The sequence below is a fragment of the Strigops habroptila genome, chromosome 3 (genome assembly GCF_004027225.2).
Source record: "Strigops habroptila isolate Jane chromosome 3, bStrHab1.2.pri, whole genome shotgun sequence".
In the NCBI taxonomy this organism is placed as follows: Eukaryota; Metazoa; Chordata; class Aves; order Psittaciformes; family Psittacidae; genus Strigops; species Strigops habroptila.
In genome coordinates this window covers 6,780,324-6,804,335 of record NC_044279.2, presented here as the reverse complement: position 1 = coordinate 6,804,335, position 24,012 = coordinate 6,780,324, and the positions used below count along the sequence as shown (strand labels likewise).

General features: G+C 40.9%; 1 protein-coding gene across 3 annotated transcripts in view; it reads right to left on the bottom strand.

Moving 5' to 3' along the window:
• The window catches only part of CDC123 (cell division cycle 123), a 40,514-nt gene extending 16,521 nt beyond the window's left edge, over nucleotides 1-23,993 (bottom strand). The window contains exons 1-9 of one of the 3 annotated variants that reach the window (XM_030480469.1): nucleotides 23,836-23,993; nucleotides 22,867-22,938; nucleotides 19,638-19,692; nucleotides 18,808-18,840; nucleotides 14,618-14,713; nucleotides 13,562-13,668; nucleotides 5,544-5,592; nucleotides 3,460-3,535; nucleotides 232-354 (exon numbers count right to left, since the gene is read on the bottom strand). In XM_030480469.1, coding sequence (XP_030336329.1) covers nucleotides 232-354; nucleotides 3,460-3,535; nucleotides 5,544-5,592; nucleotides 13,562-13,668; nucleotides 14,618-14,713; nucleotides 18,808-18,840; nucleotides 19,638-19,692; nucleotides 22,867-22,938; nucleotides 23,836-23,909 — 685 coding nt within the window. In that variant the 5' untranslated portion in view covers nucleotides 23,910-23,993. The remainder of the gene's footprint in view (nucleotides 1-231; nucleotides 355-3,459; nucleotides 3,536-5,543; nucleotides 5,593-13,561; nucleotides 13,669-14,617; nucleotides 14,714-18,807; nucleotides 18,841-19,637; nucleotides 19,693-22,866; nucleotides 22,939-23,835) is intronic. The other 2 variants (XM_030480471.1, XM_030480470.1) reach the window with 2 other exon arrangements.
• Nucleotides 23,994-24,012: the final 19 nt, after the last annotated feature.

Sequence of the window (24,012 nt, the reverse complement as noted above, 5' to 3'; positions counted from 1 at the left end):
CAGCAAAGGGACAGGAGGACAGGTCTTGTTTTTCAGGAGCTTGTCCTCCAAGCCCTTTCAATTTCAAACCTCCCAGGATGCTGCAAAAGAACTTCAAAGAGGTAAACCCTTGATTTCTGTTTTTAAGTCTTTGTACCTATGCATGCAATAAGTATTTAAAAACCTTCACAAACATCCTCTTTCCCCCCCACCCCATGCTCCCCTTGCTAACTGAAGTCTTAAGATACTTACAGTCTTCATCCAAGAATTTATACTGTATGTGTTTCTTGAAGAACTCCTGTATTGATCTACAGATCTCCTCATGTTGCTTAGAGATATGATCATAGTATTGAGTGTAGTCCCTCTGTGATATACCTGTCAATGATGTTAGTTGATTATGAAGAGCTTTAGGATGCAAAAAACCCAACTAGACAAAATGCACTTATCAGAGAGATGCATGTTGTAATTTATATTTCAGAAGACAAGGTTCTCCCAAGTTTTAACCATTACCAGTGACACAGCATTTGGCTTTATCCTCCTACACTTAATGTACTTCCGTTAGGAATCTTTTCCTTACGCAGTTCTGTCCTACATTTTGTGAACCCCATTTTATATGTACATGCTTTGACTATCTTTAAGTGAACTTCAGTGGGAACCTTTGCTTGTGTTTAAGTTTCCAGTTCCTGTCTTTGCCTTTCAGTTTCATTCCCTCTGGTTACCTTTTCTGTTCTGCACATCGGGTGTAGGGACCGGGATTTGGAACCATGAAATGAAAGGGGTAGAGGTTAAGCTTGCACATTAGCAAAGATTACAGATCCCAGCACGCCATAAAGATTCTCATCAACTGATTTTTTAAGCACAGAGTAACACATACCTTTTCCATAAGGTGTTACCAAACACATACTTTGTTGATAAGGTGTTTCACTACAGGTGAAACCTTCAATCCTAACATCAGTGAGATGGCATGCAGTCTTCTTTCTCCCATTTGCCTTCTCAAGAGCTGTCTTGCATATCTGATATTAGATAAACTATCCCAGCTACATCACAAGCTCTTAATCTCAGGTATTTGTTTGTCACCGAGACAATAGTTTCAAGTGATGTCAACAGGATTATACACTTGCATGTACCTTAAGTGACAGAAGTTCTCATACGGGATGTGTCAACATCACCACTGCAATACCCTGCTGGACAAATGTCAAATCAAGACCTGCCCCATCACTGCAGAATGAGTAACTCACGCTATTTCTATAGGGAAAGAAAAAGCCAAAATCCTCCCAGAAAGATGTATCAGTGATGGCAGTTTGCTGTCAGATACACCCACAAAACACAGAGATTAAGTTTTACTGTAGGACAATGCTGACCACCTCCAAAGATGTGCTCGTTCAAAAAGTCATATAACATTTGTGATGTCAGTGGAACTTTGAGTTATTAATACCACTGCAAAGCTTAACTCAGGTCTAAAAGCAAGAAAGAAGAGATGGTGGCATCTCAAGGGATACGGATGTGTAGCTGGGAAATCATTCGCTACACTATGCAAGTACCACTCTTCAGTTTGACTGACAGGCTTATTAATTTTAAAAGCATGGGAACATATGGTGAAAAATCTTGAAACTGCCTTCAGAAATGCAGCTGGAGTGATAGCTAAAAACCCAAGCAGAACAACAAAATACCTATACTGTTGAATAGGGCTTGGAGCAACCTGCTCTAATGGAAGGTGCCCCTGTCCGTGGCAGGGGATTGGAACTAGATAAGCTTTAAGGACCCTTCCAACCCAAACCATTCTGTAATACTGGTAGTTCTATTGGGTTTCAAAACAGAGTAATGAATCGTACAGAGTGTTTAATTAGCCAGTGTACTAACGCTTTGAGGTATCTAAAAGTAAATATCACTATATATATTCTATATTAAACGTACATTCAAATGTGTTAGAGGTTATTACAGTGATGCATATCTCTGGCAGTTGTGGTGTTCCAACAGCATGTAACAGGACAAGATTTAGCTTTTCTCCCTTCAAAACGCCATGTTCTGCAGCCACTAAGCAATACACACTTAATGGAGGATCTCTGCTATTAGCAAGATAAACTCTGTTACAGAGAACCATAATAAACCCTGCAACTGGCACAAATGGAAAGAGAATGGCAAGATGAGCATAAAGCACCAGAGGAATAGCCAAATAAAAGGGCTATAAGAATGGTATGTGTTGACAGCACCTAGGTTAGCACATCCCAAAACTATTTATGTGCAGCTCCATAGGATTACACCCAGATCAGGAAACAAAGTACAGGGAATACATCCCTAACGATTCACAGAGGTGGGACAGGATGGAGCACCAAATTGCTGACAGCACCTAACAGGTACAAAAAGGCACATCCAAAACAAGCACATAGTCACCATGCTGAGAAGTAGCCAGCAGAAACAATGAGGACTAGACAGCTAATATCCTTTCCATTTCACCACAAGGAATCCTGGACAGACCACTTGTATATCTGCACCTTGGTGCTTGTGAATGTGTAGGGATGAGACACACAAAATGAGCAAACTTGGTTTTATTTTAAAGCAAAAAATCACCTTCCTTCCTATAAAGTCTGGATTAGAGCTTTGCTACATCACTGCTACAACATTTCCTTGCTAGAGGAATTTAGGCAGAATGATTCAGTCTCGTTAAGGACAAATGTGCACCAGTCCTGTGCTATTTACATTTCTGTTCGTCTTTAAAGATTCCACACCAAAACTGAATTCAAACTCCAGAACAGTATTTAGCCTAAAATTAAACCACTCAATCCAAGCACCTGTATGTGCAGTAGATATCTAAGCTCCTTCTACAGGCGGCAGAGAACAGTCGATACATCTAGAGGAGTATAATTCAGCTAAATTTACCCTAGAGCTGCCTAAAACACATGCTGCCAGTCCTAGTGCTGTCTCAGGCCTCGTGATGCACCCACCAGCTCTTTGCATGCTGTGGGTACCCTTGCTGCTCAGTGTCACTTGAAACATTTTACATCTCAGATTTTGAACCAGAGTTACAGATCAACAGGTTTTCTGACTAAGCTACACTGAATATAATATGAACTCAAACACCTCAAACACCTGTGGATGTGTTCTAACCTCCCCAACTTTCTGCATATAATACCCACGTGTGGTCATGTTTTGTCAGCATCATACCCAACTGCTTCTGTATTCGTTCTGCAAGTTGGAGATGATGCAATTCATTCCTGGATATAAAAGAATCACTTACAAAACAGCCTTGGGGTGAAATTTCAGAATTAGCAATCAGAATTAAGAATATTCCCACTGTAATACTGAGCATGCTGTGTTGTCAATACAGTGGCATGCCACATTTCAAATTACAGAAAGAAGAAAACATTAATAACAGAAATGAGGTGTGATAAAGAACTGTCTTCGGATTTAGCTCCGATTCAAGGAATCAGAGAAACTCCTCAGAAGTTCACCTGATAATTTTATCTTTTAGCAAATCCTTACCTAGGAGCTTGTTTTCCTTGACAAAGCATCTGAATTCTGCACCAGGGATTAGCTCACACCATTTGCGAAGAACAAGCTATATAGGAAAAACAAAGGACAAAGCATTGTTTCAGAAAGGTAACAGGTAATATTTTGTATGCCTTCTAGATCTATAGCTTTGCTGTAAGAATAAGATGACCTCTGAAATTATTCCTGATACAAGAAAACAAAACAATCTTAACCTTCAGTTCACATAATCACCTTAGCAAATACTTTAGAGCAATTAGACTTAATATTCATTTCATAGAATGGCAGAATGCTTTTAGTTGGAAGGGACCTTTAAAGACTATCTAGTCCAAACTAATTTAAAGTAGAAAGGTTCAGACTGGGCATAGAGTCACAGAAAGGTTTGAGTTGGAAAGGACCTTAAAGATCATCTAGTTCCAACCCCCCTGCCATGGGCAAGGATGCCTCACACTAGACCAGGTTTCTCAAGGTCTTGTCCAGCCTGGCCTTGAACACTGCCAGGGATGGAGCATTCACAACTTCCTTGGGCAGCCTGTTCCAGTGGCTCATCACCCTCACGGTAAAGAACTTCTTCCTTATATCCAACCTAAACCTCCCGTGTTTAAGTTTGAACCCATCACCCCTTGTCCTATCACTACAGTCCATGCTGAAGAGTCCCTCTCTGGCATCCTTGTAGGCCCCCTTCAAATACTGGAAGGATGCTATAAGGCTTCCAAGCAGCTCTCTTCTCCAGGCTGAACAGAAGACTGTTTTTCACCATGAGGACTGTCAAGCATTGGAACGCATAGAGGTTGCGCAGCCTCCTTCCACTGAATCCTATCCACATTTGATAAAATGCCAAGCAACCAGATTTGATCTCATTGCTTACCCAGCTTTGAGCATGAGACTGGACTAGAGTCCTCCTGAGGCCCCTTCCCACCTTAATTATCTTATGCTCTTCCACTTGGCATGGCATTTATAACTGCAAAAGTATTTATGAAGCAACTTCAAAGTTACATTGATGTTACAGCATGGAAACCAAAAACCCTGCTGAAGAACACAAAAAAATCTGCGATGGAGTTGGCAGAAAGTTGCTGCCTAGCCAAAAGAGCTGATGAGCAGAATTAAATTTAACCAAATGAAACTCTATTTTGGTATACACCCAAGCAGAATCCTGTGACGCCTTTGAAGGCGCAAACCAGTTAAAATAAGTACATGGGGATAGAAATAGTAACCAAACTATTACAGTCATCAGGACAGACTGCCTGGTAATTAAAGCATATCTCTGGCACTTTCTCAAGTTTCTGTGTTTCCTAAGCTGAAGTATTCAGATGAATCCATTATTTTGAAGGCCTCAAGTACTGCTGCAGGATACTGGAAACTCCCAACACCTATCGACTGTAGTAGAAAAAACTCAGTAATCCAAGATGATATTCATACTGACAACACAAAACATGAAACTCTTTGTTCCAACTTTTAGATGTCTTGTATCTTTAAAGCACATTAGATAGTGCTTTAAAAAAACACCAGGTTCATTCACATTTCTAAAGCCCTTTAAGCCCACAAGAGGATGACAAATGTTGTATTTACATAAAAAGTATTGTTAGAGAAACGACGAGATGCTATCATAAAAGCAATAGCACCACACGGTTTAAAGCATTCTTAACATCTACATTGTTAGCTTAACATTTTAATCTGGTAATGAGCATATGAAACAAGATATGACAGACCACTTCTGTTCAGGATGTCCATAGCCACTACAGGTAGCTTCTCTCCTGGTAACCTCAGTTGTGATCTTCACAAGCAGCACCCTATCAAGCACATAGGACTTTTGAACTTGTCCTTCCTGGCAAAACCTGACAGGCACGAAAGGAAATTGCAAGGAAGCTTCTAAAGTCTGAACTTCAGCTCCCCTGATCTGTCATTAAATGAATTCCTTATGACCTGCAGTGCTTAACCAGAGTTCCCCACTTTGCCCAAGCAATACAGTTAAAACAAAACAAATTGTATAGCCACATACCTGAGCACAAATGGCACCCTGCCCTTAAAGGACCCTGAGAGTCCTTTAAACTAACCAGAAGTCATGCAAAGAGTCCTACCTCATAGTCCAAGGAAGGATCTGGGGAATCATCAGTACAGTGAATAAATCTGGAAAAGTAAGGCATGGGCATCAAAATCTGCTTTTACATATAAGATTTTAGCTATAGTGAGAAAAAGAACCCCAAACTGTGAATCACAAAAGTTACTGTTAAATTCTCTCCAAGACATATAAACCAAGTACATCCAATACATAAATAACAAACCTCCTTTTGACAATTATTGGGGGAGAGGGGAGAAAAAATTAAAATTCAACCTTTTCATATAGTGTAATTTAGAAGCACTTAGACAGGGATGTGGCTAAAATGTATTTATTCACTGTTGATTTTCTTCTTTTTGAATCAACAGTACTGCTCTTTTCCTTTTTGTTGTTATGTTGGCATAACTGGATCCTCAAAGAACCAGATAAACTTGAGCAATCTAATCCAGTTTCATTGCAGTGTGTTTTTCCTGGTACTTTTAATGTTTAACTTCCTAAACCACACAACAGAGACACATCATCATGCCTTAGAGCAGTTCATTTCCATGAATAAGGGATGCAAAACAGCACCACTCGCACTTCTGATTCCACAGCACGGTATCTTTCTAAATTAAGAGCCTTAAGAAATACTCTTACAAATCTCTGGAGAGTGAGAATAAACAAAATTATTTCCATAACTGCAAGCAGATGTCAAGGTTTTGTCCCCTGTGAGTAGCTGATTCTGCGTGTCACCTTTCAGGAGCTATCAAGAATGGAAGCAGTTATACCCAAGCTGATTTCTATGCACCTTTTTGTCATTTTACAGCAAACCTTGCAGTAAATCCTGTAACTTTCAAAGGGAACTAGCAAAAGAACATGTGTTTTCCTTCTAAGTGTACTCCCTGACCTTATTGGCAAACTACTTTGATGCACAGGACTGTGTAAAGGGTCACTGCGGAGCAATAGTCTTAAATGGCAACATTTATACTGTCTTCCTTTGGCACTGAACTTGGTTAAGCAATCCAAAAGTCCAGCATCTCTAATATAAGCATTGCATTTGTAAGACATGGCCGCCCAGCCTTCAGTTTGAAGTGAAGAGCTATTGTAAGAGTTCATTCAGTATGCTGCCAGCAGAAATGCATGTCACACGTTTTAGTTTAGACTTTAATAACCACTACAGGCAGAAAAGAAGGGTGACAGCAGGCATGCTTTCCAGAAGTACTGTAATCAAACAGATCATATATATCTGTAAGCCTATGTAAACAGATAACATCCTTCAACTACAGTTTATATTCCCCACAATTTAAGATCTGTCAAGGCAATAGAAACAAACCCATGAGAGCTTGCAGTCTTGCTAGACTCAAAATTCCACCCTTACTAGCATACACGCTTACCATGCTCAAGAAAATATCCCCTACACACAAACCCAACCATAAACTATATATTAAAAGGCAGCTGAAGTCCAGCACATGAAGTTTTACAGTCCCTGCACACCAGGACCTGTATCAGCTCTCACAGACTTCCATACCCGAGATCAGGGTACCTGCAATCTGCTTCATTCCATTAACATGCAATCTTTCCCAGCACTCAAAAAAAAGCCTTATGAACAAACAACTTTCCCCTTCCTAACCCTCAAATATTTTGGGTGAGAGCTATGCGGGGAAAGATACTTCTCCTTTCCTTGTAAGTCAGAAAATGAAACCCTGGGGTGTCATCCCAAGCCACACGGATTGCTCAAGTATTGCTGCCAAATCAAGCAAACAGGCAAAATGATGAATGTAGACAAAAGTACTGCAAGACATAAGAACATTATTTTTCTTGAGCTTTAATGACACAGGACTGAGTACAAATGAGGAAAAAAGGGAAAATGCAGCGAAAGACACACTTTTGTAGCCTCATTTTTCTTCTAAATAGTATCATGAGGTTTTGCCAACAAAAGGATATAGCTACCACCCCTTTTGGAGGGGTAAATTTTGGAGGTAGTTTTTGGTGAATCTGAGGTAGTTGTAATTTTATATTTTGTATTAATTTATTGTAGCATGAATTGTTCAGACCCAGCTGAATTCATGTATTGCATATGGCCTTTCAATCGTAAGAGGCAGAAGGCTACGAGGGGTTTCTTTAACACACATCCTATTGAGGCTTGGAGGTACTTGATCAGAAAGACTTTAGGAACCCAAAATTGAGACATATCTGCACTCTCTTTTCTGAAGCCTTTGAAATCTGTCATTTGGAATACTACTAAGGGTCAAGGAATTAAACCCTACTGTTTATAGGCCTTGGGCTGTGGTCAACAGCTTATTTATAGATTTATACTCAGACGTCAAGAACAGAAGGATCAAGGTCTCTTTATACATAGCTGCTGCATGTTAATCTCCAAGTGCACGTACTTGACAACAGGACACACCACATGAAGCCATTACGTGGTTCAGTTTTCAACACACAGAAAAGCAATTTCAGAAGGTTTGTAGGAATTCTGAACCTTGCTGAAACATTAAGGACTTAAACAGGAAATTCAGGCACTATTCAGAAAAGGATCTTGTACTACACTGTACGTCGCTAGGAAAAATGGGATGTAAGTAAAACCTCAAGGGAAAAGAAAAAGTCAAGGGCCTCATTTTCCACATGCTCTCACGTGGAACTGTGGAACTGTCTAGTTTGAAATAGGTTATACTACAGTCTAAACTGACAGCTACTGTTCCTGCATAAAGGCATTCTGAGTGCCAAGTCACACATTTATGAGCCAACACTGCCTCCTATGTTCTGTTAGGAGAATGCAGCTTGTTACTCCACATCTCGGAAAAACATCCTCATTTGTAATTCAGTATTTAGAAGCATTAAGTCTGGTATCAAAAAAAGTAGTCAGAACACTAGCCTGAAAACAGAAAGGCTTGGAACATCTGCTAGGCTTTAAAGTTAAACAATGTGTTAGGAACCTGACAGGCTAAGTCTCACTCAAGAGCAGACTTTCTCAACTGTTCTCAGAAACGGGCACTTAAATTTTAATCAAGCCCTCTTATAACACCTAAAACCAACCAACAAAAAATATATCTCCCCTCATGTTCCTCTGAATCTTGCACATTAATACATTTGGAAACTTTTCCTTGGCCCAGTGTGAGTTGTTTGACCTGCTCTGTTAACCCAGTAGGTATTTTTTACCTACTAAAAGAGGCATAGGTGTTCACTCAGTTTCCTGGGCTTAGGCAGGGTTGAGGGGCTACTTTTAGACTCTTTCCTTCACCTATCTAACCAGTTTCTCTAAGAGTTCCCAGGAATGAACTTCTGCAAGTAACAGGTCCAGAGCACCAGATGGTCCAATAAACACTGAGTCAATTTACAGCACTTAAGTTATCCTACTCTAAACACATTATCCCACTTAGTGCTTGTCAGGCCACACCTGGAATACTGTGTTCAGTTTTGGTCCCTGCTCTACAGAAAAGGTGTGGACAGGCTGGAGAGGGTCCAGAGAAGGGCCAAAAAGATGATCCCAGGACTGGGAAGCCGTGTGAGGGCAGGTTGAGAGAGCTGGGTCTCTTCAGCCTGGAGAGAACTTATCACCATGTTCCAGTATTTAAAGGTGGTCACAAAGAAGATGGAGAATCCCCTTCTACAAGGAGTCACACGGAAAAGATGAGGGGTGATGGGCACAAGTTACTCTGGGGAGAATCCAACCGGACACAAGTGGAAAATTTTTCACAATGAGAACAATCATCCATTGGAATAATCTCCTCAGGGAACTGGTGGATTCCTCAGCACTGGACACTTAAGATTCAACTGGGATATGCTCTGCCGTGAAAGGTTGGACCAGATGATTCCTGAGGTCCGTTCCAACCTGATATTCTATGGTTCTATGAAGTACACATCGGAAAACAGCCATTCTTGCACGACTCATACTGCCTCTCTACAGTAAGCCAAAGGGCAATTCCCACAAAAGTTCTTCTCTGCATTAGATTGCGTTTCAGTAAGGTTGAACTTACAGGACTTATTTCACCTGTCCAGTTGTGATTATTAAACAACTGGGAAAGTAACACTTTAGCATTCAAAATCCCAATAGTAGCAGCTGCAGACGTAAAACATCCAGTATTGCTCTGCAGAACAGGAACAATCTCTGAAGTTTGACTAAATTTCCAAGCTTTATTAAGAAGCCTGATATAACAATATAGTTATCATTGAAAGATTATTACTTATCCATCATTAGAACTACTGCTAATATTTATACCAGTCTCAAGGTAGGCAATTATGTCTTAATTAAATGCAGTCCACACATTCTAACAATAAGGAAGAAAACTGTGTTCTAAACCAACACACTCAACAGGGCTTTAAAAGGATTTTTGTTCAAAAGAGGAGTTTCAATCACTTAACAGAAATCCCATTAGAAAGAGTTGGGGTTTTTTTCATCACATATCCACAACATGAAGTTTTTGAACATCTACATTAAAACCTGCAAAGGATCACACCACACACAGGGGGTTTTTTGTGAACTCAGCTAAGTAAAATGCAGTGCTTACTTTGAAGCAGAAACAACACTGAGTACATTGAGTACATCGCTCTGAAGGCTTTGTTAATTTATACAAAATTAACAAGGAGGAAAGTTGGCTCATTATTCTGAACTTTTCAACCAAATAAAGTGTCAAAATCATGACAGAACCCAAACATTTTAAATAGTCAAAGCTTATCCAGTCATGCTCAGTGTATTTGCATGAAAGCCATGTTTTTTAAACGGTTGCTGAAGTGTTGCATAGCTGAAGTTGTCTTGGAACTTGAGACAGCTGAGAATTACAGCAAGGGTGGTTCCCTGACCTGAGCAACACACAGGTCCATACCAGATAAGCAGATGGGAAATGGGAGAGGAAGGAAGAGGCAAAGAAAGTGGTTTGCCTGAAGTCCCACTTCACTGGTAAAACTGGATTAAGAAACAGACCTTCAAATGGCTATTGCAAAGCCATTTCCATAGTATGATCCATAAAGTGAATTTTCAAGCTAATACAATTGAACAGAAAACAAAACAACAACAAAAGGGTATACGGCATCTCAGCTGTTACGTATGCAGGGCAAGAAACTTTTAGACCATATTGAGTATTAATGAAATATAATGCATTTAGCCTCCCTCTGAGTAGCCCTTCCAAGGGATTTGGATGTATTATATATCTAATTTCCATTTGTTCAGCACTTCAGGTTCCTATGCCAGCTACATTTTTACTTTCTTGCTTGCTAAGGACTAGGGAACTGGCAGCTAATCGATAGTATGATTAAGGAAGAGCACTGTTCTGATTCAGCAGCAATCATCTCACTCTTTGGCGGGGAACATTTTGTACAAATAACTTAGTAATTTAGAAATACCCTGCACAGATTGGCCAATGATACGTGCCTTAATCAAGTACAACATATTTGTAAAATATAAGATACACGGAGACCAAAGTGATTTTACACATTACACACGTTCCCCTACTCTTAAGCACAACTTCTATTCAAAGTCATGGAAACAGCAAGGCTGCACTGCGCATATTAACTTTACCCTACCAAACCTGTCAAAAAAAACCCCCCATAACCCAAATTTATACCTACATTAGATTAGAATTTACAGGAAGGGAAAAAAATTCAACACTTCTCAAATGAAATTTAACCTTTAGATTAGGTGATGAGCCCATAATCATGTCACAAGGTTTGCTTATTTACCACCTGCTACCTGAGCTGTTCTATCTGGCAGTGTGTGTGGTCTTATCACCCTGGAAAAGGAGTCTAAATGGATTGAGCTACTGCAATCTGAGGTGTTGTCTTTCTGCTAGAGGTTATTCTCCCACAGCAGGATCAGTGGAAGAGAGCATGCCTTCTACAGGCTGCTCAGCCACTGCCATTCATATGCTGGTGTGAACTTCAGGTGAAATTACTGATGGTTCAAGTTAACACCCACGCTGTGAAATCTCACAACACAGGAGCCAGAATGCATTCACTGCCTCCACCACAAAGTCAGCACTGTCTGCAGAGGGCAAGGTGAATGGCTGAGGCACTAACTTTACCTGACGTGAGGTAAAACCTATCAGAAAATGCACTCATTTCAGTCTCAGGGAGGGTGGTTCGACCAACTCATTCTCCCATAGAAATGGCATAGAGTAAGAGCACAAACACACATGCAGAGCTGCCACATCTTCTAGTGGTGCTTGCTAAACACTTGATTGTATCCCAAATTGATTAGAAAATCGTTAACCAAATAGGAATTCTCCAAGGAGCTCAGGGTACTTTCTGCTGAACCTCTTTATACATGAGGATAGTAGAATACAAACCCCATATTATTTAATATTCACAAAGGGATAATACAAAGTGTACGGTTCTTTTCACACCAGCATCCTCTCCCCTCCTTCTCAGCCTCTTCCCCTGCACCTCATAATGTCATAGGTTAGATATAATGTAAAGCCTAGCACCAGAACTGGCCTGACAGTGTTGCTAGCACTCCATAAATGCAGAGGTAACGATAAGGATGCTGCTAGCTATCATTTCTTTAATGTACCAACACACTGGGGGGTGGAGAAAGCGTTATTAGAGTTGCAGGAATTAAAGAAGAAGGCAGTTGCACCGCATTTAATGCAACTGGTTTCACATTTTATGCAAGACAATTCTTATCACATCATAAGCTACTTCACACAGGAAGTCACATCATAAGCTACTTCACATTCTATAAAGTACCTAGAAGGGCCCTGCATTTGATTGAGTCTCCTAAATATTGCACTAATATAAATAAGCATTGAATAATTACTGGAGAATAATCTAATCCAAGCCATGGACTGGCATTTTGCTTTGAAATTGGAACATTAAATTCCAATAATTTTCTTTCAGGAAAAGGCTGCATTTTAGAAATGAGTGACACGAATCAGATGCAGGTTCTCCAGGAGGAATATGTTCCTATACAATTACAGACTGCTCATGTGAGCAGACAAAATAAACCCCAAGCATGATGTATTTGTTATTTTAACTGTAACCATTATCCACAGTCACAGTTCCTGGAGTGCATTTGTTCAAGAGCTACAAGAACCTGAGTTCAGAAGAAGCTGGAGGAATACATTTGCACAAGTCTCAGGCATCTTCCAGGCAGCCACAACTTCAAATTCAACAGCACAACACAAACTTCAACAGCTTTAAAATTTGAAAGGGACATGGTAAAGTCACGCTGTATTACCATGAGAAGCAGCGACAATAAGGTAGGAACAAGTAAATGCTAAAAGGGGTGGGAAAGAAAAAACCTGTATAACCAAGATTAAAACATCACTTCGTGTGCAAAGCAACTCAGAAAAATGGTCTTAGTCCATAGTGCCATTTTGCATGAACTATTTTAATATCATCATAGAATGGTTTGGGTTGAAGGGACATTAAAGCTCTTCTGGTTCCAACCCCTGCCACGGGCAGGGACACCTTCCACTAGAGCAGGTTGCTCCAAGCCCCTGTGTCCAACCTGGCCTTGAACACTGCCAGGGATGGGGCAGCCACAGCTTCTCTGGGCACCCTGTGCCAGCACCTCAGCACCCTCACAGGAAGAACTTCCTCCTAATATATAATCTAAATCTCCCCTCTGCCACTTTAAAGCCATTCCCCCTTGTTCTAACATCTTCTTGTTTTGATTTTTACTAATTTGCATATTAAAATCAAGAGAACTAATAGAATAAAACAGAGGCTGCTCCTCTCTTTTTGATTGAAGCTAGGTAAACAATTTTAGTTTACTTGGAGAGACTCACTCACAGCAAGTAACAATGAAGATAATTTGCCTTGCAATTCTCCACACTAAATTGGACTAAATTGCCTTGCAATTCACACTGGCACTAATCTTTGCACCATGAAGGGAGACAAAGAAGGAAGGAAAGGGTGGGGGGAACTTCAAAGAACAAGGAACTTATTACCATATCTGAAACTACTGTACCTGAACAACTTTTAAACATGAATATGTATGTTTGTATCAGATATTTATCATCGCTGTAAAGAGTAAGATCTTTCAAAAGAACTGAAAAGTTACCCTCAGAGAGTTGAGGGGGTTTTTTGTTTGGGTATATATAAAACTGCTAGAAATCTACTTACGGCTGAGTGAGGTCACGAGTGATGAAGTCTGAACTCTTGAAGAGGAGGAAGATGTCACTGAGAGCTTTACATTTCAAAGAACTGTTCATTGCTATCCAGTAGGCATCCTAAACAAAAAAGGAGATTATCCAAAACGGCACCTTCACCAGCAGGAAGGAATGCAAGCTGCAGATCTAGCTAATTATTATACAGCATTTGAAATACAGACAGAAGATTATTTATTTTATGTTGAGGAAAACTTGATTTGCTGAAGTTTACATTACAAGAGACAGAATAGTTATTGCTCTTCTTAGGAATACTCCATTTAAAGCAGAGTGTATTCATTTAAAAAAAACAAGTTTTGCCTTCCTGTTCCAGGCACTTTCTTGGAATGCCTGACTGAACACAAGTTTCCCTTGGGAATATGATACAAACGCATTTGGGTGCATCTATCCTTAAAGTATAGTTAAGAGTACCTAAATATACCTAGAAGGAATCATAGAATGGTTTGGGTTGGAAAAGACCTTAAGATCACCCAGTTCCAACTCCCCTGCCATGGGCAGGGACACCTTCCACTAGACCATGTCACCCAAGGCTCTGTCCAACCTGGACTTGAACACTGCCAGGGATGGAGCATTTACCACTTCTTTGGGCAACCTGTGCCAGCGCCTCACCACCCTCACAGTAAAGAACTTCCTCCTTATATCTAACCTGAACTTCCCTTGGTTTATTGCTTTTTTTAAAAAATGGGGGGATTTTAACCTTTATCCCAGGCAGAGTTTCCAGCTAGTATCCTAAATGAGAACAGCCTGACCATCACACTCTTATCTGTGACAATGACAGGGGGCTTTATGTAAGAAAGCCAGTGCTGTCTTGCATCAGTCTCACCAAACAGTGCACCATCTAGCTCTAATCCACCAGAACAATTTGCTCTATCATACTTCACTGATATCTTGTCTATCACTTCTTCCTTCGTCACTACACTCTTCTACTTTCCAGTGCATTAAGATAAAACAAATAATCAAAGAAATCCTTATGATAACATCTGTTCCAAGTTTTGGGAGTCAGCATTCTTACCCTTGGAGCACTCCAGTTAAGTTTAGGAAAAACACTACCACCCAGGGAACTTATTGCTTCTTCAACTTTAGCTGTGAACTCAGGAAATTCAGGTGCCTGAACAAAGAACAACAACAACAAAAGTATCAGCTTCAATATATTTAATAGGGAAGAGTAGCCATCTTCCAAATACCATTAGAAATATTATAAACATATTAATAAATCAAACATATTATAGAAGGAATAAATGTGTCCAAAATCAGGAACCAAGAACCACCCCAAAGTACTGTATTTGTAGAAATAAATCACTTAAGAATCAACACTGACATTCAATCAGAGAAAATTGAGACTATGTCTCCAATTCTCTCATTAGTGGTAAGATTCCATGAATCTAAGGGAAAACCCAAAACTTCCTAACATTCCTCATGAAAGCTGCAACAGCTGCAAGTCAAATAAACAGACCTTAAACACCTACCTGTTGGTTTATACCTGATTATTGTATACAAATAACATCCAAGAAGATTTAAAAGAAGAAAGCTTTCAAAAAGTTTGTTAGAATTAAGCATCTCTAAAAATCTAAAATACAAATATTGTAGCATTCTGTCAAAGTATTAAAAGGTAGAAAGAGATAATTGCTGGTTTGTAATAGTTCTGCAGTTGCATTTAGGAACACAGTAAGAAAGCAAAAGTAAATAAGTCAATAAATAAGTGACAGCTTTTCATTGAAGCTTTAGTTTTACAAAATGGTATTAGTAATACTTTAACTCATCGGCTCTCACATTAGGTCTTGGAGTAGCTCCTTAGCAATATATTGCATCAAAACAGAGAACACACTGCAAAGGTATGGGTTGGGTTAGAAAATCTTGTCTGGTAAAGAACATTGTCAATATTGTAAACACAAGAGGAAAAAAGAAACTCCTCAGGATGCAATAAACTCTACTCTGAATGTGGTGCAGTAGAAAAAAACCCCAGATTGCCGACCTTTAAAATAATATGAAAGGATTTCAGGTATATGTCAAAGATTTTTCATGTAATAGGATTTATAACAAGCATACAAGAACACTGCTTCTCCTGAGTGTTTTGAAACTCAACTCAAAGATAACTTCTAGGCTAAAGCTAATTGATGTCTTTAAACCAACAAAGCCCTCACAGCCACACAAGTGACCAAACAAGTTCATACACTTTGGCATCTGCTTTCTGCAGCCCCCCCAAATCCAAACACTTGAGAAAACCCTCTTGCATTTTAGCACAATGACTTAGGCAGAACTTCAAACATTCTGAACCTTTCCTTAGTACATCACCTGGTCTCCATGGGAAACTAGCCCTGGAAAACTGAGAAAGCACTTCTCTTATTTTACTTTATCTTTAGAGCTTCAGTCAATTCTAGGAATTGTTCCTGCAAGAAGTAAAACCCTTCATCCACTGCATTCTGACCCAATCTCTTCCCGTTTTGACCCAAGCCAGGAGTCACACTGTATATGTAATAACAGCACATTCTAAACTTCCCTGGGGAAATGTTACCATCATGTCATTTGATTAATACAAGTGAAGAAATATACACAAGAAGACAGCTCTAAGGCTGCATAAACAAGCTCGATTTTAACATTTCTTAAATTCTGAATGCCCAACTTTGCAACCATCAATATTAATGCACATTTTTTTAAACAAAGATTTTTCTATAATCCCATATGCTAATTCTTCATCAGAACATAGACAGGGAAACAAGTTCTATGTGGCACCTCAGGCAGGTCTTCAAATCAAAATAATCACAACCACAGACCACTGCATTGCTCCCTGAGCCAAGAAACCAATACCAATATAACCTGGGATTTACCATGAGTAAGATATGAATGAATGCCCCAGGCTGACAGCGAATAGAAAACAGCAGTCTCCAGCCTGTCCCACTCTTCTTTACACTTAATGTTCCCTGGTATCTCCCTGTTCACCTTATGCATCACTACTTCACAGAATCCCAGACTGGTTTGGGCTAGAAGCGACCTGAAAACTCATCCAGCTCCAACCCCTGCCACGGGCAGGGACACCTTCCACTAGAGCAGGTTGCTCCAAGCCCCTGTGTCCAACCTGGCCTTGAACACTGCCAGGGATGGGGCAGCCACAGCTTCTCTGGGCACCCTGTGCCAGCGCCTCAGCACCCACATAGTGATCTACTTGATCCATTCTCATCTCCTATGGTAAATCCAGATGCAGCTCCCCACCCTTCTGCATTCTGCACAGGTCGTTTCTTCACTCTCTTCATCACTTTCCAAGTGGTAACAGTCAACACTTAAAAGTACAGAAAACTATTTCCATTCACTCACTGGCCTCAGAACAGTCCCTAGTTTTCAGGTAGAGAAAGCATATTTGCCTGGAGTCATGAGAGCAATCATGTATCAAATTTGCAAGATAGTAAAGAGCATATTGTGAAATTCTACTTACAAGAGCCTCTTTCTTTATCCAAATGTAGGTGTATTTTTGTAGGAGCTAGCCATGGGCACAAACCATAGAATCAACTAGGTTGGAAAACGTTCATTATTAACCATTTTCAAAGGTCCAGGTTTGACGAAAGACAAAGCCCTGCTAGTCTCTGAACAAGAGCCACCTTGGAGGCCAAAACACTGCTCTTCTTCCTCTACCCCTGCTTTTACTGCTGAGCACGATGCTATATGGTATGGAATATCCCTTAAGACAATTTAGGTCAGCTGTCCTGGCTCTGTCCTCTCTCCTCTTGCTTAGCCCTGCTGGGGAAGGGCATGGGGCAGAGCGGGAAAGGAGAAAGCTTTGATGCTATGCCAGCAGTGTTCAGCAACACCTGAAAGTTAACTCCATCCCAGCCAGCCCCAGTAAAACATTAGCTGTAAACATCACAATGCTTACATAGCTAAACTGAAACCACTTGGCCTGTACCCTTCTGATGGGTATCATACACGTATTTCTTTATTGTGTTGTCTACTGTAATGAAACCTGATTCTAAAGTTTGATATTTCTGTAGCTGCACTAGCATGAGATTTGCAAAAGATAAGATGGATACCAAAACCCTAGTTCTGACTAATTTACGATCTAAAGCATCTACTTTATCAAAGCTTAGATATTTGAACTGAAGCTATTAGCATGTGCAAATCTGGCATGAAATAGTTTTATAATCTAGGCTATAAATTCTGTGCTAGCATATGCATGACTCAGATCAGGGCTGTGTTTATATTGCACCTAATACATTGTGAGCAATTCAATGCTGTTGAACATGAGGAAGCTGATAGGAGTGAAGTAACAGTATCAATGGCAGACAAGTGACACAAGTATATTAACTCTGACGATGATAGGGCAAGAGCAAGTTTCAAAAAAGATGTAAAAACAGATGGGGTTGTTCAGCCTGGAGAAGAGAAGGTTCTGGGGAGACCTTAGAGCAGCTCCCAGTGCCTAAAGGGGCCTGCAAGAAACCTGGAGAGGAGCTTTTGACAAGGGCATGTGGGGATAGGACAAGGGGGAAAGAGGGGAGATTTAGGTTAGACATTAGGAAGAAATTCTTCACTATGAGGGTGGTGGCACAGGGTGCCCAGAGAAGCTGTGGCTGCCCCATCCCTGGCAGTGTTCAAGGCCAGGTTGGACACAGGGGCTTGGAGCAACCTGCTCTAGTGGAAGGTGCCTCTGCCTGTGGCAGGGGGTTGGAACTGGATGAGCTTTAAGGTCCCTTCCAACCCAAACCAGTCTGGGATTCTACCATCAAAGATGCCTGCTTGGTATCCATCATGATCCTGAATTCTAAGCCAGGCACAGCGTAAGGAGAGCATAAAGACAGGAAAAGAAGGAGAAAAAAAAAAATGATAGCAAGAGAAAGGAAATAATGGCACAGCACAGGTGTAAGAGCAGATTTGAAAACTGAGCTGCAGGGGCTTTGTTTCTTCTGTATCCAGTCTGATTAAGTAATTGGGAGATATTCAAAGTGGTGAAAATGAAAGACAGCTATATTTAGAGCCATACTCCAGTTCATTTCCTATAGTCTAACAAGTGTGTGATTGTTGGGGATGAAGAAAAGCATTTTATTTTTAGTTAAACAAAATTAAGCCAGCAAAACTTTTTTGAAGTTACATATATCCGCACTGCCATCTGCCTAGAATGGTCTGAAGAACATTAAATACAGCAACAGATATCTCTAACTGGCAACTAGTTTGTATCATGAGGTTGAAGAAAGGCAAACCTACATGTTAGCACCTTACCTTAAGTGTTGTAGTATTCTCATCATCTGACCACTGTTAAAAACAAGAAGAAATCAAGGTTACTGGTCTTCTGAGCAACTTTATCATTTATGAGAACATCAGAATTCATCTAGCTTCCTAAAACATGTGGATCAAATCACTGCCCTGAAGCTCCAGTAGCATAACATCACAATCCTTCAGTTAATACAGCTGTAAATGAAGACAGGAAAAATATTGTATATTCAGCAAAGTACTATTCTAAAGCATGGATAAAGGAAGACACCTGTGTATTTTAATTGTGATTTATACCACAAACTTGGACATTTCAGAACGCCACAGCCTTCCCTGTCTAAAGCCTGTCTCCAGCACTTCCATCCTTTGACAAATGATCCATTAGTTTCACTTATATTTCTTTTTCATCCCATTTTGTACCTTCTGTCAACTTTTACTTATATTTTTCAGCATTTTTCTTCTGGAATACACTTCTGAGCTACTGTGGCGACAGATGCTTTAATTGTTTTTTGAAATAACTCTTCCAAATGTTGTACTCCTGTCTTTTCAGGGCGTGAAACAGCATTAAGTTCAGTTCCAACATCCTTCAACATTCTCTGCTCCTTATTACAAACACAATTATCAAGAAATAATAAGAGAGCAGTCTTTATGAAAGAGCACAGAAACATTTTAAACCTTCCATGACACTATAAATAATGTTTTTAAGGTTTTTTTCAAGGCAACTACCACATGATTATTCTTTCTGTGAAGCACTCTCCTCACCTATAAATTATGCAGAAAAGGATACACGTTCATATTTTGCTCAAGACACTTGTCATTAAGTTGTTTTTTATACTGACCTGTATTTCCTCTGCATCATCACTCCCCTCCTGAGCATGACTTGGTGGATCTTCTCTGAAACAAAAAATAAGCCAGAAAAAAAATTAGGCACTAGAGTTTAACTTGACCATATCACTCATAGAGTCATAGAATGGTTTGGGTTGGAAAGGATCTTAAGATCATCCAGTTCCAACCCCCTGCCATGGGCAGGGATGCCTCACACCAGACCATGTCACCCAAGGCTCTGTCCAGCCTGGCCTTGAACACTGCCAGGGATGAAGCATTTACCACTTCTTTGGGCAACCTGTTCCAGCGCCTCACCACCCTCACAGTAAAGAACTTCTTCCTTATATCCAACCTGAACTTCCCCTCTTTAAGTTTAAGCCCATCACTCCTTGTCCTATTACAACAGTCCCTGATGCAGAGTCCCTCTCCAGCATCCTCGTAAGCACCCTTCAGATATTGAAGGTTGCTCTGAGGCAGCATCTACCAGCTGTTGATCTCAAAATGGTTTTGTAAGAAGATTAAGCCTCAAAACCCCTGGCAGAGAAAAATCAGAGCAAGCCAGTACAGAAAACTGAAAACCAAGCACCCTGGCATTAGACTTGCGCCCTACCCAAAACACTTTGCTTCTTTCAAATTAGCAGATCTGTTCAGAACTTTCTGTTCTGAAAATGCGGCAACTGAAGCTTTTCAACTCCCTATGAATGATTCTTTTCCAACGTCACTGTACTCTGACAGCAGCACAAATTAAACTTTTATTTAAATTCTCTTTGCCTCCATACTGCTTTTCCAAGGAAAAATTCATAAAACTTTAGTTTCAGATGTTGATCTGTGAATTTCTGGGTCTGAAAAGAAAACGTCCTCCCACTCTACGCAACAAAAAGATCCTACTAACATAGTTATTAGTTTCTTCCTGAAAAGTTCCTTTTTCTACACAGATGGGATAGTTGTAAGCAAGCGCTACAAAACAAGAAAGCACTTGACTGCAAATATTCCCTCGAAATTTTAGGTGACATTTGAAGTTTTTAGCTAGTACAACTGAGTGTGAAGATCTTAAAGGAGAAGACCAAGCTCTTGAAGACTTATTCAGCAAGTCAGTATAGAAAACAGCTTAAGTTAAAACGTAGGTCTCTGTCAAAAGTCAACTCTTCAACAAGCTAAGTCTCTGCAGCCCCTTAACGTACTTCCATAGGGATTAAACTATCAATTCAGGTTTTGAGATCTAGAGCTCAGATATTGGATCACTGAAGATTAAAAGCGATCTTGGCCTTGAATGCAATATCACATTCACTTGTAGCTAAGAAAGTTCAACTCAAAGAAAAACTGGTTTCTAAAAGGGATTTTCAATTGGAAGCATCTTAAAAAGCATAATTTAAGTCAATTCTCCAGCTGTTCATTATTGGACTGAAGAGAGCCCAAAATGTTTGTGTAACACAGCTGTAAAGTCAGTTGCAGCTTTTCTGAAGGCTTATTACAAAATAAATAGCTGCTGCTAAAGAAGTTGCACAATTCTGCAGAAGCAGGTGACAGAAATGCTTCTTATACGAAATGGTTTAAAAACAATTCTAATTTTCTGGATACCTTTTATTAAAAAAAAAAAGGAATAAATTATAAAAGACCTTTCATCTTTCCAGGGTGTTTAAACAGCTTCAGTTTTAAATAAATTGATTCCAGAGAAATTAGACACAGCTCCCTTACCCTCACAGCCTAATTGGTTGCTCTGTGAGAGGCAAACTACTAGTTAGAAAATGATGGAGTGTGGACTGGTTTCTGGGTCTGATCATTAGCAAGGTGTAGCACGCAATAATCATTGTACAAGGAAGCCATACAATGAGATTCTAATCAGAAGACAAAGAACAAGGCCTAGGTTCTTACCAAGTGTTACAATATCTATCCACCTCATTCTTCTCCATCCAAAATCTTGGCATAGGGATACAAACATACACGACATTCAGCCTTGCCACACGCATGGATTATGTGTATGTGAATGATTATATGAACTCAGTAATTACTAGGATTTTATATATAACATCCAGACTTTGATATGCTCGAGAGGTGGGCCAGTGCAAACCTCATCAAATCCAACAAGGGCAAGCGCAAGGTCCTGCACCAGGGTCAGGGCAATCCCAAGCACAGATACAGGCTGGGCAGAGAATACACTGAGAGCAGCCACGAGGAGAAGGACTTGGGGGTGCTGGTTGACGAGAAGCTCAACATAACCAACAATGTGCATTTGCAGCCAGAAACTAACCGTGTCCTGGGCTGCATCGCAAGAAGTGTGAGCAGCAGGTCAAGGGAGGTGATTCTCCCCCTCTACTCTGGTCTCATAAGACTCCTCCTGCAGTCCTGTGCCCAGCTCTGAGGCCCCCATCAAGGACATGGACCTGCTTGAGCAAGTCCAGAGGAGGCCACAAAGAAGATCTGAGGGCTGGAGCACGTCTACTATGGAGGCAGGCTGAGAGCTGGGCTTGTTCAGCCTGGAGAAGAGAAGGTTCCAGGGAACCCTAAAGGGTGCCTGCAACAAAGCTGAAAAGGGACTTTTTACAGGCCATGTAGGGATAAGATAAGGGAGAATGGCTTCAAGCTGACAGAGGGGAGATTTAGATTAGACATTAGGAAGAAACTCTTTACTATGAGGGTGGTGGCACAGGGTGCCCAGAGAAGCTGTGGCTGCCCCATTCTTGGCAGTGTTCAAGGCCACACTGGATGGGACTTGAAGCAACCTGCTCTAGTGGAAGGTGTCCCTGCCCGTGGCAGGGGGTTGGAACTGGATGAGCTTTAGGGCCCCTTCCAACCCAAACCTTTCTATGATTCTATTATATTGACAATTAAACTCAAGCAACATCACTTTACCTCTGCATAAGGCAGCGGGCACATTAGTGGTGTAGGAGATGTTAACTCTGAACTGAGTTAACCATATCAAAGCGACCAAAGCAAACCAGCAGGCTGGGCACCCAAGAGACTGGTAAACTCCACAAAGAAAGACAGAGAAAAACTGAAAGAACTGTTTCCACTTGGTCTAGAATGAATGTATAGCATGGATTTTAGGTTCTGCATCAGGCACAGCAAGTCGTTTCATTGACAGCACCAGCCTGCTCACATGCTCATACAGTGTGAGCTTTACTGCAGCTAGACTAGTCAAATTTTAAACTCATTATGCAAGATATGATACGTGTAAACAAAATAGTGCTGTGAACATATCAAATAGTATTGCTAGTCGGAGGGGAGAGGGAAAACACTCTTTACCTTCCCGAAACCACAAGCGTTCCATCATCCAGCAAATATTCTTTCACATTCTCTGGTAGGGGAAGTATAACACTAGAAAAAATATGAGAATTTCTTTAATAACTTATTATGAATATTATTTGTTAAAATAATAAGAGTTGAATACAAATAATGTGTCTTAAAACATACCATTATTTAGATGTGTTTTATTATTCTCTAACGCTATGAAAAAACCCATTTCTCTGTCTCCCTTCTCACTCCTTCCCACAAATCAATGCCCATTTTCCCTCCAGGGAAGTAGAGGAGAAAGAGGCAAAAATCTTAAGTGAAATGCACAAAAATGCCACACTCCTTCAAAACCCCAAGGAATTCCAAGAAAGAGTGCATGTGGAGAAGTGGACAACATGTTGCCCAATCTAAAGCTTTCCCTTCCGAGATGCAACCCAAAACTTGCATATACCACCCGCATGTTTCAAAAGTGCAGGACTATCACTAAACTTATCAAACATACGCATGTGCTAAACTCTACAAACCATAAAAGATTAAGTGCTTTGATTACCAAAAGCCTGTTGTCAGCACTTTTTGATCCAACTAGCTCAAGCTTGACTTTCCCGAGTTACTGGCAGTTCTCAAAACCATCTCGTGACCTGCAGCAGCACCTTAGAAACTGCAGAATTTGCTGCAGCTTCCAGAAATACACAGAAACACGAAGTGAGCCACTTGGTTTGGGTGTGCTCAGCCTCAGTTTCTCTGAGCAACCCAGCGGGCACAGCAGTGATGTGGGTATCCAGCCTTCCCCACCTCCATCCCAGCTCTGCCCCACACAGGTCCCTTCTATCTCACCCAACCCTGCCACAACACAAGCTCATTTCCAACACAACCCAATGGACACCAGCCCCACACCTCTCCCCACCTTCACCCCACACGCTCTTCTCCCGGCCTAGGCCTGCGCCCAGCCCAGCCGCACTGCGCGCCCCTCGCTCCCCTCACCTGCGGATGGTGACGGCCCGGAAGAGCGGGTACCACACGGAGAACTGGCAGTGCACCACCTGCTCCTTCTTCATCCTTCCCCTCCACCCGAACCGGCCCGGCCCGCTTCTCCCCGCCGCTCCCGGAAGCTCCCGCTCCGCCCGGAACCTCTCCCGGCGCTCCCGGCGCTACCCGGGC